General features: G+C 44.0%; 1 protein-coding gene across 1 annotated transcript; it reads right to left on the bottom strand.

Annotated features, from left to right (window-relative positions):
- Positions 1–715: 715 nt before the first annotated feature.
- On the bottom strand, positions 716–6,933 carry osr1 (odd-skipped related transcription factor 1). The gene is made up of 3 exons (XM_027008193.3): positions 6,668–6,933; positions 2,243–2,974; positions 716–1,575 (listed from the first exon to the last, which is right to left on the bottom strand). Exons 2-3 carry the CDS (start codon positions 2,920–2,922, stop codon positions 1,443–1,445), a joined length of 813 nt encoding a protein of 270 aa, XP_026863994.2. The 5' UTR covers positions 2,923–2,974; positions 6,668–6,933; the 3' UTR covers positions 716–1,442.
- Positions 6,934–17,823: the final 10,890 nt, after the last annotated feature.

Genomic DNA, 17,823 nt, shown 5'->3' with positions numbered 1-17,823 from the left:
GTGTGTGTGGATTTATTTTACAATGTCTTAACATTTTCTTAACACATTCATAGTTACAGTCACATCAACCATGTGAAATAAACCTTATAATGTAATTTAGTAGGTTAGTTTTAAAATGTGTCTCATCATTTACATACATAACTTATGTATTAGAATCCAGGTATAATTGATTGCACTTCTTTCAGATCCTTCTTTTCAAAAGTAGTACTTCCTATAATCAATGATCGTGTGTGTGTGTGTGTGTGTGTGTGTGTGTGTGTGTGTGTGTGTGTGTGTGTGTGTTTTCCCAGTTGTGCTGGAATGGGCTCTTTTCACTAAAGTGGCTGTTAATGAGTTTGCTTCCACTACCTGTGGGAATACACACATCTGAAATTGGAGCTGAAGTGCTTTGATAACCATGGCACCCGCCTGGCCGATCACAAGCCACCTGGCTGATCACTCCGTGAGGCAGTAACATCACAGGTATCACATGAGCTTAAGGTAGGCTTACGCCTTAATCGCCATATCATTGTGACAGCAGTTTTTTTCCTTCGGTGATCAAACAGAGATCGTTTCACGCTCGGGGCAGGTTGTGGAGTATCCTCGCCGAGCTAAAGACTGTTAAAGAAAGGAAACCATTTAACACCTCTTAACCCTTTCTATCTGCTTTATAAGAGATGACATTTCAATGCGTTATTTTTGACATCAGCAACAAACACGTCGTCGTCCACAAATGTTTTTGTTAACAAAATGGCTATTTATTTTTAAAATAAGTTTAAGGAATCCAGTGATATATGTAAATAATCAATAAACTGATTAAAGTGCCAAAATAACAGTTATACAAAAGGAAATCTGTACAAAAAAAAGGAAAAAAAAAGGTTGGAATGTGTCTTTGGATAGTGGGGCTGACGGTTGGCTGCGTTGCTTCGGTTCTTCACAATCTCGGTTTTTGAAAGTCATGGAGGCTCTGTGGGATTCAGCATTTGGTTTTCTCCAGCCAACAGCGAACGTTCTCCAACAATCAATAATCGAAAAGCTGAATGATCCGCCAGCATCTAAAACTGGTGACAGGAATAGCTGAGATCACATTTTATACATTATCATTTGACTCTGTCCTCTGGATGTGAGCCATACGAGACAACTCGTCAAACCCTGGCTCGCCGGCCTCCGGCGGGCTTAAAACACGCTCGGGTATGTTACTCCAGGGTTCTGCAGCTATGGAGTCCTATGCCACTTAGATCCTGGCTGGTCCAATTGTTCAGAGTGGCTGCTTAGCAGGTGGACGAGCTCGAAGTCTTGGCGAGCTCTTGCATAAATCCACATTTCGGTTTCATGCCGGTTCAAGCCTCACTCCGTTTCCTCTCTCGTCATGTGGAAGTAGTCTCTTTTGGTCTGGCACTGTTATTGGCTACTGCCCTCAGGTTATTGGCTTTCCAGTGTCCCCGTTGGCCGTAACGGTGACCTCACTTTATCTTGGCAGGCTTCAGCTCTTTGACCTGCATGTGTAATGTTTTGTGGACAGCAAGAGTTCGGGACTGACAGAAGCCTTTTCCGCACTCCTGGCATTTAAAAGGCTTCTCTTTGGAGTGGATATACCTGTGAAAAAAGACAAAGAGAAAGAGGAACTCTTAGCAACCAGTTCCACTATTTCAGAATTATAAAAGCGTATCTTGCTTAGACATGTTAACGTGAGTCCAGGACTAATGCATCAAAAAAATGGGGTGGTGTTTTATGTCATGAGATTTTTTGTTGTTATTCTGCATGTCTTGGAAACATCAGATGACCCTTTCCAGTCAACTTTTGTTAAATATTATCAAAGCCAAAGGGGCTTAAGAAAACAAATCGTCCACAACTAGAATTCTCAAAGCAGAAATAAGGCTGTCTTTAGTTATTTTTATAATCAACAGGAGAACTTCAGCTACTGAGAAACTCTATGAAGGTCTATGAAACTTTGTGAAACCCCACGGCCATGGCCCCAGCTAGATGTTCTCCATCAATGACAGAAACATCAGGAGGATTATGTGTTGATATTTCTCCCAGGATGAAAACTATGGGCATAAAAATGGTAGCAGAGTGTCTGCATGTAAAAGTGAGTTTGATTTAAATAAACACTCAGGTAAAAGAACATCATTGCCCAAATTTAGTAACACCCTGGTTCATGAATTGCCATGGAAACTATTATTATCTCATCCTTGTTTGCCTGCTTTGTTTTGGGAGATGTCAGGGAGGCGGGACGGTGTCGTGAGGGGCGCTGTGCTCTTACCGGTGGTCTCTCAGATGGTCCTGCCTCCGGAAGGCCTTGTGGCAGATATCACAGGTGTAGGGCCTCTCGTCCGTGTGCGTGCGCTCGTGGATCAGCAGGTTGTACGACTTGGTGAAGTGGCGTCCGCAGAACTTGCACACGAACTCCTTCTTGGTCTTGGAGGGCAGGCGGCCGCGGTTGGGCTTGCGTTCGGGCGACGAGAGCTTGGCAGCGTCCAGCAGGCAGCCCAGCGAGGGTGGGCGGCCGTGTCCGGTGCTGGCGCTCAGGTCTTCAGCCTTGAGCGGCTCCTCCTCCTGCGTGGCGGCCGCCGCCAGGTTGGCGAAGTCGAAGCGTGGCTTGTTCTTGGCGCCCCCGCCGGCGGCCGCCGCCGAAGCCGCCACGCCAGACGCCTCCGGCTTCCCGGGCTGCATGAGGTGTGGCAAGAGCGGGATGGAGGGCAACGGGATGCGGGCATCCACCAGGCCCGGCAGCTTGGAGAAGGTGCACCGCGGCAGGGCGAAGGGTGGGTAGCCCAGCGTCCAGTGGTGTAGGTGCACGGCGTGCAGGGCACTGAAGCTGTAGACGCTCGGCATGTGGTCGGCAGGCAGCTGGAAGCCGCTGGAGCTCTGCAGGAGCGAGTAATTAGCCAGCTGGAGAGACGGGTGGAGAGGGACAGGGGCCGGGAGGGTTTTGCTACCCATGGCTGCTACACGGAGGCACACAGGGGGAGACCAGCAGCAACTGTGCAACGTCCTGGAGGGCAGACAGATGTTAGGATACAAAGTTAGTACATGCATCAAGGCAGAGGTGTGTTGTCTATGACACACTGCCATGCAGGATTTCCACAGAACAGGCAAAGCTACAAGACACCTTGAAATGTTTGATTTCATGTTAAGATATCGCTGACAAGTGGGACTTCCAACCTGGTTGTACGCACATACCACATACACGTGCACACACATCCTCAGACATACACACATACTCACATCAAAATATAAACCACCGTTTTGCACCTCAAATCTGTCAAGGTGTCACTGGAAAAATGTGTCTGTGAGTGTATGTGTGCACAAACACCACACACACACACACACACACACAAACAGAGAGAGAGAGAGAGAGAGAGAGAGAGAGAGAGAGAGAGAGAGAGAGAGAGAGAGATGCAGTCATGCATACACGCGCACACATAAACTATAACAGCTAGGCCTGACAGTCATAAGTGTGTGTGTGTGTGTGTGTGTGTGTGTGTGTGTGTGTGTGTGTGTGTGTGTGTGTGCGCGCGCGCGCGCATGCTCGCGCGCGCGCGTCTGTGTCTGTTTTGGCATAGGCGTTTCCCGCTCCCAGAAAATGCGCCCGGGGCGATGGAGCTGACAGAAACAGAAAGACAGCTCTGAGCAGCGCGACATACCTGCACCAACTGTTTAATCCGGCCTGATACGTACAGACACAAAGCACAATAACTCCTCTTTGTCTCGTCAAAACCGTGTGATTGACACGCGCGTACACACACCCACCAGCTCGTGCTCTTTACTATGAGATCTATGGTGGATCGTTTTCTCTGTTCCTCATTTCTATCTAACCATTTGAAATTTAATCCCGTGTAGATTCCATTACGTTATTATGAATTTGTGTCATATTTTGTTTAGAGGGATGCGTATTCAATTTGATCGAACATTTTGGAGCGGAAAAGGTCTTGTACTTTTCACGTTGCGTTTCAAAATGTGTACCTGCGCACGTTTAACTTGACCTTTCACAGTTTATGTGAACGTTTTTTAAGAATAAGAAATGGCTACCGTATACAAAGAAAGACGCTACAGGGTCTGCAGATGCGAAGTGTTGGGTTGATCTTTGGAGTAAATAAAAGAGAAATAGCTCTAATTAGGCTTTTTAGAGCTCAGGGCTCCCCTGTGGAGTTTTGGGCGCTCTGATCACGGCGCAGAAGTAATTGACTTTTACCTACGGGGTCATTAGAGTGCGCGCTCCTGGTACAAGGCTTGACCCTTAACCCTTTGAAGTGAACATACCCTCGCAAGGGTGCAGACGCAAAGGTCCTGGACAATTAGAGACGTGTACACCCAAGCACACCTAAGCCCGACCGCCAAACCAAACGCCTTAATTGACAGTAGCGTGGGAGTCTGAACGGGACAGAATAAGATATCGGTTTTAACCACAGTTTAATCATGCCTTACTACTCATTTAAATTTCCTCTGTTTTACTTGTCTTTGGATGGTTCCTAGCCCTGTGGTATAAATCTTGTATGAGTATGGTCTCATTTCACTGGCACAGTGGCTAATTAGCCGGATTTGTACACGGCCAAGTCACGGTAGACTTTTAAAAAAAATCCACAATGGCAGGCGGAATCAGTTTCAGGTCCAGAGATCCGGGTCCGATGGTGATCTTAGGTGAAGATATGAATAAGTCTGAGAATAACGTCGCATTTGGGCTGCCCTCTGTCACCCGTTGATTTCTTCACTGTCTTTGTATTCACGAAGAAAACATTTACGACTCATCAGCTCTTCTGTTGTCAATAAAAGTATTCGTTTAAAAAGTGGATTGCAGTCTTTCATCGTCTGAACATTTAACTCGAGGTTATCAATACACGCAAGGGCACTTTAGACATGACTCGCTTAGTACAAATCTGCGCCCGTCACGTTTGACTTCAGAGAAATGTCAAGGCATTGAGCCGACGTGTATTGCGGGTCTTAGCCAGAATTTCAGCCCCCCATGGGTAAACGTCGGGCCTATAGTCAACTGCGTAGCGATTATCAGGAAAGTGTGTCTTTTTGTCAACGTGCCAGAGCGGGGCATAAGAGGGGGAACACGGCCACTTGACCGCGAAGAGCTCGAGTTGTGTGGTCAGTGAAGTGTGAGTATAGCAACTTATGTGAGAAACCTCCTTTAAGATGACACATCAATCAAGCGTTTTATTTAAACATCTGAGGTCGACTTAATGATTACTCAGAATTTAACGGATTAGTCAATATTTCTTTTATTATCACATGTACGCTATTTTATAGTTACTAAATACTTCAAGCCTGTTAATATTTGTATAAAATTTAAAGAAATCAAAGAGTTACAGCTGTTCCATAATTTGAACTCCTAAATATAAATATATTCTTGGACTTTCATTTTATATGCTACCTGTACGACGATGAAATTCGATGAGAAAATGCCGTTTTATAATGGGGTGCAAGGGGACAAGGAGCATGCATTATACGAGAGAATTAGTTTTATAACACGTCACAGTGATAAATTAGGTGACAGATGATGTGAATATATTATCCAAGAGCATCTTAAATGTTTAAATTGGACAGAACCATAACACGACAGTATCTGAAGCATTAAGGAAATCTAAATATTTAATCTATTAATCACATTAGCCCTGAGATTTATTTTGATCAAAAAACTATTAGCCTACTTTCTTGACTACTCGGCATTTCAACACTCTTATATTACATCAAGCTCTCTAATATTTTATAGCTTGTAAGTTTATTACAAAATCATTCAATATATGAAATTATTGTTATTATTGGGATCTGACCTGGTCGTAAAATCTACAGCTAAACGAAGAGCTCATGTTAAAATGTACAATAAAAAGACAGGTGCTATAAACAGTGCTTTCTGAAGTGCTGTGCATGCGGTTAAGTATATCTATGTGTGAAGCCCAATAACAGTATCAAATGATAGGCTGCAAACGAAATCAGGACCAAAATGCACCTATGAAAGGAAATAATAAATACATGAAAAAATGGGGAAATGGCTAATTGCCATAACGGAATTATTTACGTCTAAAAGCATGTCACCAATCTAGTCTGCGACTTTATGTGTTTATGACGTGCGAACGAAAAAAAAAAGACTGGTGCGAGATGCACAATCGCTAAATTAAACGCAGGGAAAACAGCTGCCTAAAATAACCCACGCTCTGCCATAATGCACTGGCTCGGGTACATAACGTCCGCGTGAGTCACGCTTTGTTAGAATTTCGTTTATGCAATAAAAAAAAATGCATTTTTTCCTGGTCGAACGAAGAAATATTTTATCCGTGTTAATACCAATTACCATCATCTACACACTGGAATGCGAGTGCCTCTCGAGATATCCCACCTGTTGATCAGCACTAGCTGTCTCTGCTGGAGCGCTGACCTTTTCACGGTTGTAACTTGTGCCTGTTGTTTCAGCGCAACCGTACTGTCTATACCTTCACTAATATCCCCTGGTTATCTACCGAGACGAGAATGCAAACCATATTCGAAAGAGTTTTATCAGCTACTGAAAAGTTGGATGGTCTACGGAATCGGACACAGCCAACCATCCAGCTTGTCCTACATCATCACTCCCCCGTTGCACTGTGTAACTCTTTTGATGCGCAAGTTAAATTGGCAATATGTAGATGTTACAAAATACATACTGCATTTTACCAGACAGTCCAGCGTGCGTGAAAATATTTACCAGTTCTTGATGCAGCCGGCCGATCCAAGGAATTTAGTTTTAGTCTTCCCACTGAAGTTGGCGCAAAAGCATCGAGAGACGCCGCACCGAGTTATCGAAAAGTTTCAGGCACTTCAGAGGAAGTTCTGCACGGGACAGATTGCCGCCTTCAGCATGTTTGCGTCGCACGCACACTAACTCCCGTAGTTCACACAAATGTGGTCCAGCGGTTGTACGCGGGGCGTATTTGATTACTTGGGATAGAGCTCTCTTTCTCCTTCTCCCAATCTTTCTGTATTGCGGTCCCAAACTCAAACCGCCTCTTTATTGAAACCTAACCCGCGACGTGCACATGCGCGTCATATGGCCACCCCCCCCACACACAGACACACACACAAGTGAAGTTTCATACACTTGCGTTGCTGCAGTACAGCGGAACTGAACACCAGAGGCCCGAAAGACACGTTACGATATAATATAACATATAGAAGGAGACATATGAACGCCGTTTTTGTAACCTTTGGTCTGCCCGTTATTTAATAAAGGACAAGCCGCTGTTGGATAAAATAACATGCAGAGAAAGTTACCGCAGCTCGCAAAAACACCCTTCGATTTTTCTTTTTTAATTTGCTTCAGACTTTTGGTGTACAAAGTGGAAAAATGGCACATGCATTGCATTCAATTAGTGCAAATAAGAGGAAGAGGAAGGGGAAGCAGAAGAAGAGAATATGTGATGGTTTGTCATAAATGGGTCAGTAATAATATATAACCCTTGTAACCCCCATTTCATACTTTAGTCGAACCGCAGAAAGCAAAATAGACAAATGAGATTAACACTAACACTAAAATTGCCGAAAGCATAAGATTCTTTTAGCCTGCTGGTTTTCCTGTTTAAAATGGGCTTCTGTGTGAGGTGGAAGGTCTAACGAATCAAAGCTCGCTTTATATTAATTAAAGTAAATATACAACTGTCACTTTTAACTTAGAGTTTCGGTGAGAAAGAAACTGGACACTAATTTTAAACTCTCCAAAAGCCATTATTCAATTTGTCACTCGGGCTCAAATGAAGACGGATCTACAGCACGTGTTTAATTTTTGTTACACGATAGAAGCATCTCCTCACGCCCGGGGGTGGTTGGTAGGAGGGGGCTGTGGGGTCGAGAGGGGTGTAAGGTACACGAGAACCACCCGTTCTTTCGGCCATCTGACACACAACTGGCTCTGTGGAAAAATGCTGCCTCGGAGAAAAACACGATGATGCACTAAAATGTGCAAATAATTAGCAATGTAATGTAAACATTGTACTTCAAAAAAGCTTCAAATTTTTTTTTAAAAAGTAAGTTATGGTTTCTGTAGATTCTCTAGGTATTTTCTGAAGATGGAGCGTGCTTGTTTATTCCTTTCAAGATAAATATTAAGTTTAAATCGATTTAGCTTTTTTTTTGCATTTTGAATAAGCTTTCCATTCTTTAGGTTTTTGCATTTTCTTCACCTAGGATTCACTCCGACGTCTTAAATTAAATGGCCCAAAGAGGGATTTGTAATAGAATTTCGTTTGACATACTCGAGAATCGTCTGCAAAAGAACACCACCTTCTTACATTTGTAAGAAGGTGACATGTCTCATCAAAGAAGGCATTTGATGTGCTGTCACCTCGTTGATTTGAAGTCGCGACTGATCGCTTAAAGGTCTGGCGCAGTGTCGATGGGTGAGCATCTCGCTATGAGACTCCGGCGCACTGCACTTATAAAGCGCGCAAAACCCGCCACCTGGTGGAGAGGTGTCATAGTGATAGACTGTTTCAGCCTATACCGCCTGATTTACTGGTCCCCTTCACTTAAACCTAAATTAGGAGAACGGTGAAAAATATTAGATCGTCAGTGGTCTAATGTAAAATATCAGCGTTTGTTATTCGTAGCCGATTTATATTAGGGCTAGCTTGCTGTGATGGACATAGGCCACTGATAGTGTTAATATAATTCCTAATATAATTTCGTTCCGGTGAGACGATACACTAGACAACATTTTCTGAAATGCTTCTCTTCTAAGTTCGAAATTATTATTATATTTTTTTGGTGTGTCTGCGGTGGGTTGATGGTGGGCTGGGGGTTGAAAAACAAAAATACATATAAATGCTACAATAACTGTTTAGGCCATTTTATTTAAATGGTAGCTTGAGAGAGAGAGAGAGAGAGAGAGAGAGAGAGAGAGAGAGAGAGTATGGACTATCGGCTGAAAACTTATTCCGCTTGAATTTTTTTTGTTGATTTTATGAGAAAATCCTGGCGGTGCTGCGTCAATGAACCAAACGCGAGAGCACTGACCTCGGGGAATTAATCAGCAAACCCTGCCACGGAAGCCGCGCGCCTACTCAAAGTCTGCATATAATAAAAAACAGTGGCGAGACATCATTTACATTTCTGGAGGGAAAGGGAAAACAAACTGTAAAGAATGGGTTTGGTGCGAGAGCGGGCCACGCATATTTAGTTATTGTGTCCAGTACACATTACGCACTGAAACTTTTATTGCAGCCTTCGCTTTTTTTCCCCTTTGCCGCTTTACAATATAAAATGTTTACAGATCACTTAACATATTTCATAGCTGCTATTTACATCACTTTAGATAATCCAAACACTTCAGCCACAGAATGTATAACATTTCAAAATCAGCCTTGTCAGAGAACCGCTTATGAGGTCTGCTAGTGAGCCAGTAAAAATGGCCTTATATATGCGTTGCAGCAGTCTTACACAAACGTACAACGAATGCCTCGTGCTAACAGTAACTGCCACTGAGGCAAAGGATGCTTTATATATTTGTCTGCCTGTGTAAAGTTTTCCCTAAAACACCGAACTGAAGTTACCGGAGGTCACACGGTTACATGTTGAAGGGTCGCTGCCGCCCCAGGTAGGCCCACGACCCACGACCGGTGTGTGCTGCTTCGAATGACTGTTTCCGCGTAAAGATTTCGTTTACAGATACGACTGCGGAGACAGAGCGACAAGGAACAGAGGAACCGTGTCATCACTAACCCCCCTTCTAAAATATTCAGGGACCGAAAGAGTAAAATCCCTCCACCCCATCCGAATGGTGGTTCGTTTTATGTTCGAATAGCCACAGAAACGCCATAACAGTAATATCACAGAACAATATATCTAAAAAGCCTTTCAGAAAGCTGCAGCATGAGCCGCTGGTTCAGATGAACCCGTAGTAGGTTACGGGTTTCCCTGAATGACATACCCAAGAAAGTAAAAATAAATAAATAATTAATTAAAAAAAACACAAACAAAAAAACATGTAGCTTATCATATTTCACCTATTCTTCTGGACTGTAGTATAGATGCCTTGACTAAGACACCAAATCCCCCAGTTAAAATAAAAATGTGTAGCACAGAAACATCCCAGCTTTGTGTTTCGAGAATCCCTCAGCTCCTTGATTAGCTGTCTTCCATCAAGAATTCCGAATTTTGCTCTGAAACCACGACATCGTGCATTTTACGCTTTAGCTCATGGTCAACAATTGCCAGTCTCATGACAAATCTCATTTGTTGATAAAGAGAAGCACAGCTTGGGTTCTTTCCACCCTGTAGCTTTTAAAATGGCAACGATGTACGGCCAACGGCGTCTCTGTGATGATCATCACTGGCCGTTAAGAGCCGTTACAATGGAAACGGTCTGTTGCAAACCGAGGTGTTTAGCTGTCCCATAGTAACCGTATCCTCCGCAAATCTCCGTCTCATTTTAATTGCGGTTCTTTTGCCCTCGTATTCCACTGCCGTTTTACTTCTCCGTGATGTCACTTCCAATCGGGCTCGCGCTGGGGTGATCACACGGGCGCTTAAACTGCACAAATTCGCTCGTGTATTTCCGTCACAGTGAAAGCAATGAGTGCGGGTCGTATGTTAGCCACGGGGCAGGGTGGGCAGGCGTGAGGCCCAAGGGCTGGGGTGGGGTGCAGCTTTGGAAGGGAAACCTACACTGCACTCACGGTTCACGCCGAAGCCACAAAGCCATAACGCGGCTCCCAAAGGTCAGTCGTGCCCATTAGAACAACAACAGGGTTTTAGTAGCTAATAGCGATCCAGCATCTCCGCATTGACCCCGTGGGCAGTTATATTACACTCGCGTATTATTAGCTCATGTGTTATTGTTGGTGATAAGATAAATGGTAGTAATGTATGGTGTACGGACGCTGTAAATGACAGGGGAGATCCCAGAACCTGGATCACACCACACACGGAGTATTTTTTAGTGGGACAGGAAACGTCATTTAAAAAACACTTAAGTGGTAACAGCTGACTGTATCTGAGGAGCGGGCGAGGGTGTGCAGTGATATCTGTCTAGGCATTTATAGAAAGACAAACATTAGCATTGTTAGTAGATGAACAAATGTAAAGTTCATTCATTTTGTAAATCGTTTGTTTAGACTTCATACATGACATTAACGTGTGAAACACACACGGCTGTCTAAACGTATCTGGAGCCCATCAAACCTAAAAATGCAAAAACAAAATAACAAATGCTCCATAGCAAGATAATAGGCACAGCAAACAACTTCTTTAGTTCTCTGCATACACATATAATGGCTGTACAAACAATATAAATGACAACAATGGCTGACTGATATGCCTGTATCCACATTATGGCTCTCCGCTCATCAGGATTCATTCTGTCCTCATGGGTTTCATATCCTTGTCTTTTGACTTCTGTCCAGGACATTAGAGCACAGACTAAGTCTGAACAGAGTCATGGCTCTTTATAACCCAATTACATTTGCATCCAATCTAGCAACTAATATGATTTTATGAAACTTCTTATGATGCTGTAACTTTGTCAGTTGCTCTAAAGGCTTGCTTGGTTCCGATGTCTCGTTCTGGAAAATGCCATCCATAGTTTGAGGCTATTGGGACATCTGAAAATCAAACAAATGTGCTTTGAGAATATAATTTGAAAAATATTGACACAGCATGTAAACATAAAATTTGAAGAGGCACTATTTTGGTCAAAGGGACATTGCTGTCACACCCGTAGCTCTGAATAGATTTCGGACTATTTGATATGGTACTGGAGCAGGTGGTTCTTGTAATGACAGTTTTAGCACAAAATCACTCAGCATGTATGTGCTAAACTGACTGCGTGATATATCTGTGGGTCAAAGCATTGCTTTAGTAATACCAGCTAAAGTGTTGGGTGTCAGTCCCACATACAGACAGAATGGGGCAGCAGACCATTGACCAGTTACTAAAGGGTTCTTCATCTGGTTTATGGGAGGGGCCTAGAGGAAATGCCCCTCCCCCAAGTAAAAAACAAAACAAAACAGCGTTTCTCTGGATCTAGAAGAGTGCAACTTGGTTTGTTTTTCAGCACTGCCGATTGACTGCAGATTCTGAAGCCCCTGCCATGTGTCCCTGTATAAAGCACTTAACCCCAGGCTGGTCCCAGGGTCCTGTCCCTGGGGCCCTGCATCACAGCAAGCCCCCGGCCCTGCTGACAGACCACGCGCTGACGTGTCGAGGAGTGGCAGAGGCGGGAAACAGCTCTCTTGCCCATCGCCGTCACTGAAAGAATGCAGAGGTTGGAATCCAGAGGGACATTTTGATTGGCTTAGACCTTGGGTTTGGCTGGACAGCGCAAGGAGCTGGGACCTGTGTGTTTACAAAAAACAGATACCGAGGGAAAATTTTCCAGAAAACATTATGGGTGTTATTTCTTCCTTTTTATTTTACCAGTGGAGTCATTAGGCATGCTATTTTGTTTTATCTATCATTGTAGAATGATCTAAGAACAGAGACCAAGTTACTTTAATTTTTTTAATGAATTTTTTAAATGGTTTAATTTTGTGCTTTCCCTTTGGGTTTCAAATGAGGTGATCTATGAGTAACCCACTTTCCAATTATGGTTCTGTACCTTTTCTGTCACCAATCATGTCACCATCAGGTGTGGGCTTTGTTGATTAGTGTGTTGAACAGGTTAAAATGATTGAAGTGAACAAGTTGGGCTGACGTGAATAACACCAGTCAGGTCTGTAGCCTCATGCTAAGTTAGTACAATGATAAAGACTGAAAACAAAGCAAAAAATGATTCGGAGGCTATAAGGCTACACAAATGTCTCCTAGATTTAGTAGACTCAGTAGGCATAATCTCTCTCTCCCTCTCTCCACCTCTCATTGTTTCCCTTAGTGTTCTTTGTCTCTACTGACCATTTAAGCACTAGTATAAACATCACTCATCAACAGTAGTTAAAACAGAGTAGCTGACCTCTTGCGAAACACCCACTGGTCATCATTAAAAAAAAAAGACCCAATTTATGGTCCGCTTGGCTGGTGTGTCTTCTGCTGTGGTCCAGCCCAAAAAGAGGGGCAATGTGGAGTGGTGAGGCCCTGCAGAAAGATATGAAACACTCTCCTTTGCTCTCCCGACCTCTCCATGGCCAGTGATAAATGGTTTTTATCACGGCTGAGCTGAGATGTCAGGGCCGGGTCCGGCTTTCCTGCCGGCCGCTAAAGGCAAGGGGCCCGTTCTCGGGCCAGCTTCCGAGCATGGCTCGTCAAGAAACATTTCAATAAAGCCATAAAGCAACAGTTTGATCAGATCTCTGGTGAGCCACAGCATAGAAAGGAATCGTTCTTATTGGGAAGATCCAGTCTCTCAAAGTGAAGCTTTAGACTGTTTATCAACAGAGTGCCATCATTCCGAATTCCTCAGAACTGCGTCAACGAAATGACTCCATGCCTCTAATTGTATTCATTTGTGCTCTGTTGACATTTTCTAAAAACTTGACTTTTCTAATAGGCACTGATGATCAGGTTTGTACTATTAACAGACCAACAGATCATAACCCACAAGACCAACAGATCATAACCAATAAGACCAGCAGATCATAACCCACAAGACCAGCAGATCTTATCCCATAAGACCAGCAGTGTCACGGAATGCTCACCTCCAGGGAGTCACGTGGTTTGACACCTGCACCTTGTTTGTTTATATGTATTTAACCCGTGTCGAAGTGTGCAGAGTGTTGGTCATTGTTGATGTGACATGTTAATGTTAAATGATAATGTCAAATGTTTTTGCTCTCGTTATTTTTAACTGTATTCATGTTTATCGTGTTTGTTTAATGTTAACCGTTTTACGTTCATGTCTTGTTTGTAACACGTGTGAGTGCCGTTGTCGTCATATGTTAATAAATGTTCATCCACGTCACTGGAGCCTGTGCGTCCTGCCCCTTGCCCTTCGGCACTCGAGCCACCCCGCGTTACACGCAGATCATGTGGGTTGCTAGCGATCTGAGGGTTTATGCAGATCTGAGGGCTTATGCAGATGACTGAGCTAAAAGAGTCAGAGAAAGCATGTAAAGAGGGTTATAGTGTTTGAACTTGTCCACACACAAAGAGTTGAGGAGGTGAAGCGCCAAAGCTGTCAGTGGTATCTCAGTTGTTAAGGTACTCACCTAACACTCAGGATGTTGCCAGTTCAAGCCCCACCACAGCCAAGTTGACACTGTTGGACTACTGAGCAAGGCCCTTAATGGCTCAAGCTGTGTTCAGTCGTAAATGTAAGTTGCTTTATGATATTTAGTGTCAGCTAAATGCCATAAATGCGTTCATCAACTCTGAGAAAGAAAGAGAAAGTATTTTCATGAGCATAGAATCTACTTTGTGTTTGAGATGGGAATCTCCACTTTATGAGATTCTGCAGAGTGAAAGTTTGTGTATGTTTTCACACCATTCCATCCCACTGGGGAGCTGTTGATGAGCATTACAGCTGTGCTTGAGAAAACTGACCGGGTCTACCGCACTCATACCAAAGTCCCACAATCCTCTCTGTTTTCTCAGGGTGAGGGTTTATGGGTGCTGACCGAGGTGCGCTCTTCAATCTGCCACTGATTTAGAGCCTGCTGATTGACATTGCTTTGCACTCTGGGTTCACTGCAATGACAGCTACACTCTATGAAATGGTAAAAACCCAAGTCCGCTTTTAAGCAACCGTGGACTCGATGACCACTCCAGGGTGGAGGTTTTGTTCAATCCTCTGTACCACTGCTCTCGGTCTAACAGCTTAAGCAATTACAGACATTCCTTTCCATAAATATACTATGAACTTTAGATCATTACACTGACCAGGAATAACTTCTTTTTATCCAGTTTTGACCTTGTGGAGTTCCATTTTATCTGTTGTCAAACTGCCCTCTATATGTTGCCCTTTTGTTACACGTTGTATGAATGTAGTTGGAAGGAACCACATGAGTTTGTTTTCCTTAAGAAGTGCATAGTTGATTTATTTCACATTGTCTCATACTGCTCTGAGAAGAACAGCCCTTGTGACTGGAAAATCAAGATGAAACAGGATGAAAAAGTTTGAAAGCATAGTGAAGGATTCAGAGCCGCTGTGCAAGATTACTGTCCCTGGAACGATTTTTCCTCTGAATTAAGCATGGACCAAGTTCGATCTGATCTTAGGTTGGCAAGCTTAACCACAGCAGCTGTGATCCCAAGGATGCACAGGACATGTTGTAGACCACTTCACCAGTTCTTAATAAAAGGCAGCTAAATGTGTATCCCAAAGAACAGGTGCTGTAAATTATGCCTACTTTACAGCACATTCCAAAGTTCAAAGTTCAAAGAGGCTTTATTGTCATTTCAGCTATATACAAGTACACAACAAAAAAATCCTATTCCTATACTTTTTACAGTTATTTAGACTACAGGGTTTGAGTTAGAAGCATATATATTCCATGTTGTACTTCTAAAGAAGGGAGTTATCTGATCAGCCAGGTTCTTAAGGTGAATTCCAGCAACGTTTGGAACGTAGTCTCATCCCTGCTTTCCTATCCTGGTTCCAAAAACAGAAAACTAACATGAAGATTGAAATTAACATGGACATCCATCATAAAATCCATATTGAGAGGACAAGGTATGTAGACACATTAAGATCCATGAGCATGTCATTTCCAGGAAGCTGTTAAGCCAGCTCCAGATCAAAACTGAGTTGGTGCTCTGCAACTTGGCACTTGGGGAATTTATGCCAGCAGAGATGACAGACACCTGCTGCGGAAAGCAAAACAAAAGTTTTAGCAAAGTTTGCCCTGTCTGGAGGAGACCTGTCAGTTAGTTCCTCGTACTTTGCTTCAGTGGACATAACATCCAGTCTGTTGGATTCAATGGACATAATGTCTAGCCTGGGGCCTCATATTAAAATGATTTATATTGTAATTTGATATGTTAAATTAAAAACATTTTTAATGATTGGGTATTCACTTTACCCTAGTTTAAGTTCCTGTTATCCTAAAAAGAGTTCAAGGATGTTTTGTTTCTTATTTTGGCATGAGCACACCCCGACAACGGTGCCCAGATTGCATTGTGTGTATACTTTTGATTAAATAACATGTCCTGGGCTCTCGGATGCTCACCAGAGTTGTGTTCCTCTGTTCATTTATGCTATGGCTTTTGTTAATCCCCGGGTGCCTGATTTTCCCACGTATGGGCTGTAACAGTCTACAGGTATCGTTGTCCCTCGTGGTCAGTCTTGTTCAAGATGTTCTCGCTGTGATCCTGGCAGGGTTTTGCAGGCGTGTAGGCTACACGTTCCGAGCTCGCAGAACAGATTTGCTCCGGCTGCGAAGCCAAAGACTCAGGCCGAGGTCCGCAAGTTGGTGAAACATGAGAGCACTCTGTTGCACCATAGAAAATATCCCCTTCCCATGCTCTCTAAATTAGCACAATGACCTATGAGCACAGGGGACCAAGAACATTCATTTTACGGACGTTTCAGACATCTCTCTCTTTTTCTCTGTCTTTCTCCCTCTCGCTCCCTCTCGCTTGCTCTTTTCCTCTCCCTCTTCCTGCCACATGTCCAGTCTGGTTTTTTTTGTCACCAGGGCAGTCCTCGGCATTTTAAACTCTGTTTATTTTAAATCGTGTTCTCGCTCTGGAGCTACCAAAGCCGTGCCTGGAGCCCCAACCGAGCTGTGGGTCAAGAAAGGTCTGTCAGGGCGAAACCATGTGTTGTCATGGGACCACATAAGGGTCGCATAGGTTCAAACACACGTTGGTACAGGGGCTCAGAGCAAACAGGATTTAATTTAGCCATCGGTAAATCAGCGTGTTAACGCTAAGGAAAACAGCCTGCTAACAAATGATGCCGGGCTCTTCAACTGACCTAAATGGTACTCATGAGTCTCCTCTGTCCAATGAGAGTCAGCTATTGACAAACGAAGAGGAGTCATGGGAAGAGAGAGGCATAGCAGTGTGGAGTGAACAAGGAACCCGTAACGATCTGAAGAGTGACAGGGGCATGAAAATTTTATTCTGATGCATAAGTGATGCCGTGCTGTGCTCATTACACCATAGTGCTGAATGCACCACCTGGCCAAATGAACATAATGCACTATTAACGACCCAGATATCGATGTCAAGCTGTCACGTGATGTCCCTGCTGTAAGCCTGAGGTTCCAAGTGAAGAATTCGGTGCTCAGGCCTGCAGGGAGACGCCAACACACTTCAGCTGTTCTGAAAAAGGCCAGAAGAGAAGTGCGAGACAGACCCAAACGATCTGAAAACAGGAGGAGTGCTGAGTTTTTATGGCACAGTCCTGTTTTCCTTCCGTCATTTGAAATGTGACAGCTCAGTGTAACTCTTCGGAGAAACACAAGTGATAATATTTTTAAAGGCAGCAAGAGAGAGAGAGAGAGAGAGAGAGAGAGAGAGAGGAGGGAAAGAGAGAGAAAGAGCATGAGAGGGAGGGAGGAAGGGATGGAGAGAGAGATGATATGGTTCAGCCACAAGTGTTGATAGCCGAAGTTTACAATGGAGAGAGAGAGCTGTGTGTGGTGCAGACAGAGAAAGCAATGCGGGTGGTGCAGAGAGAGATGTAGGTGATGCAGATGAGCGGTAAGGGTGAGGCAGAGAGGTGTGGATGGGGCAGAGAGAGAGGGGTGGATGGGGCAGAGAGAGGTGTGGGTGGGGCAGAGAGCGAGGTGGGGCGGGGCAATGAGGTGTTGGTGGAGCACAGAGAGGTGTGGGTGGAGCAGAGAGAGAGGGGTGAATGGGGCAGAGAGAGAGGGGTGGATGGGGCAGAGAGAGGTGTGGGTGGGGCAGAGAGAGAGGTGGGGTGAGGTGTTGGTGGAGCAGAGAGAGGTGTGGGTGGAGCAGAGATAGAGAGGTATAAGTGATGCAGGGTGA

This window comes from Electrophorus electricus, chromosome 12 (assembly GCF_041902795.1).
Source record: "Electrophorus electricus isolate QZ-2024a chromosome 12, ASM4190279v1, whole genome shotgun sequence".
Classification (NCBI taxonomy): Eukaryota; Metazoa; Chordata; class Actinopteri; order Gymnotiformes; family Gymnotidae; genus Electrophorus; species Electrophorus electricus.
Note: the sequence above shows the minus strand (reverse complement) of the source record. Positions and strands in the feature narration are given on the sequence as shown.

What these genes read in the sequence shown, in the direction of transcription:
- osr1 (XM_027008193.3), bottom strand. Translation starts at nt 2,922, where the DNA reads ATGGGTAGCAAAACCCTCCCGGCCCCTGTCCCTCTCCACCCGTCTCTC. An exon ending in GACCATCTGAGAGACCACCG is followed by an intron (nt 1,576 to 2,242) that starts GTAAGAGCACAG and finishes CTTTTTTCACAG; the next exon opens with GTATATCCACTCCAAAGAGA.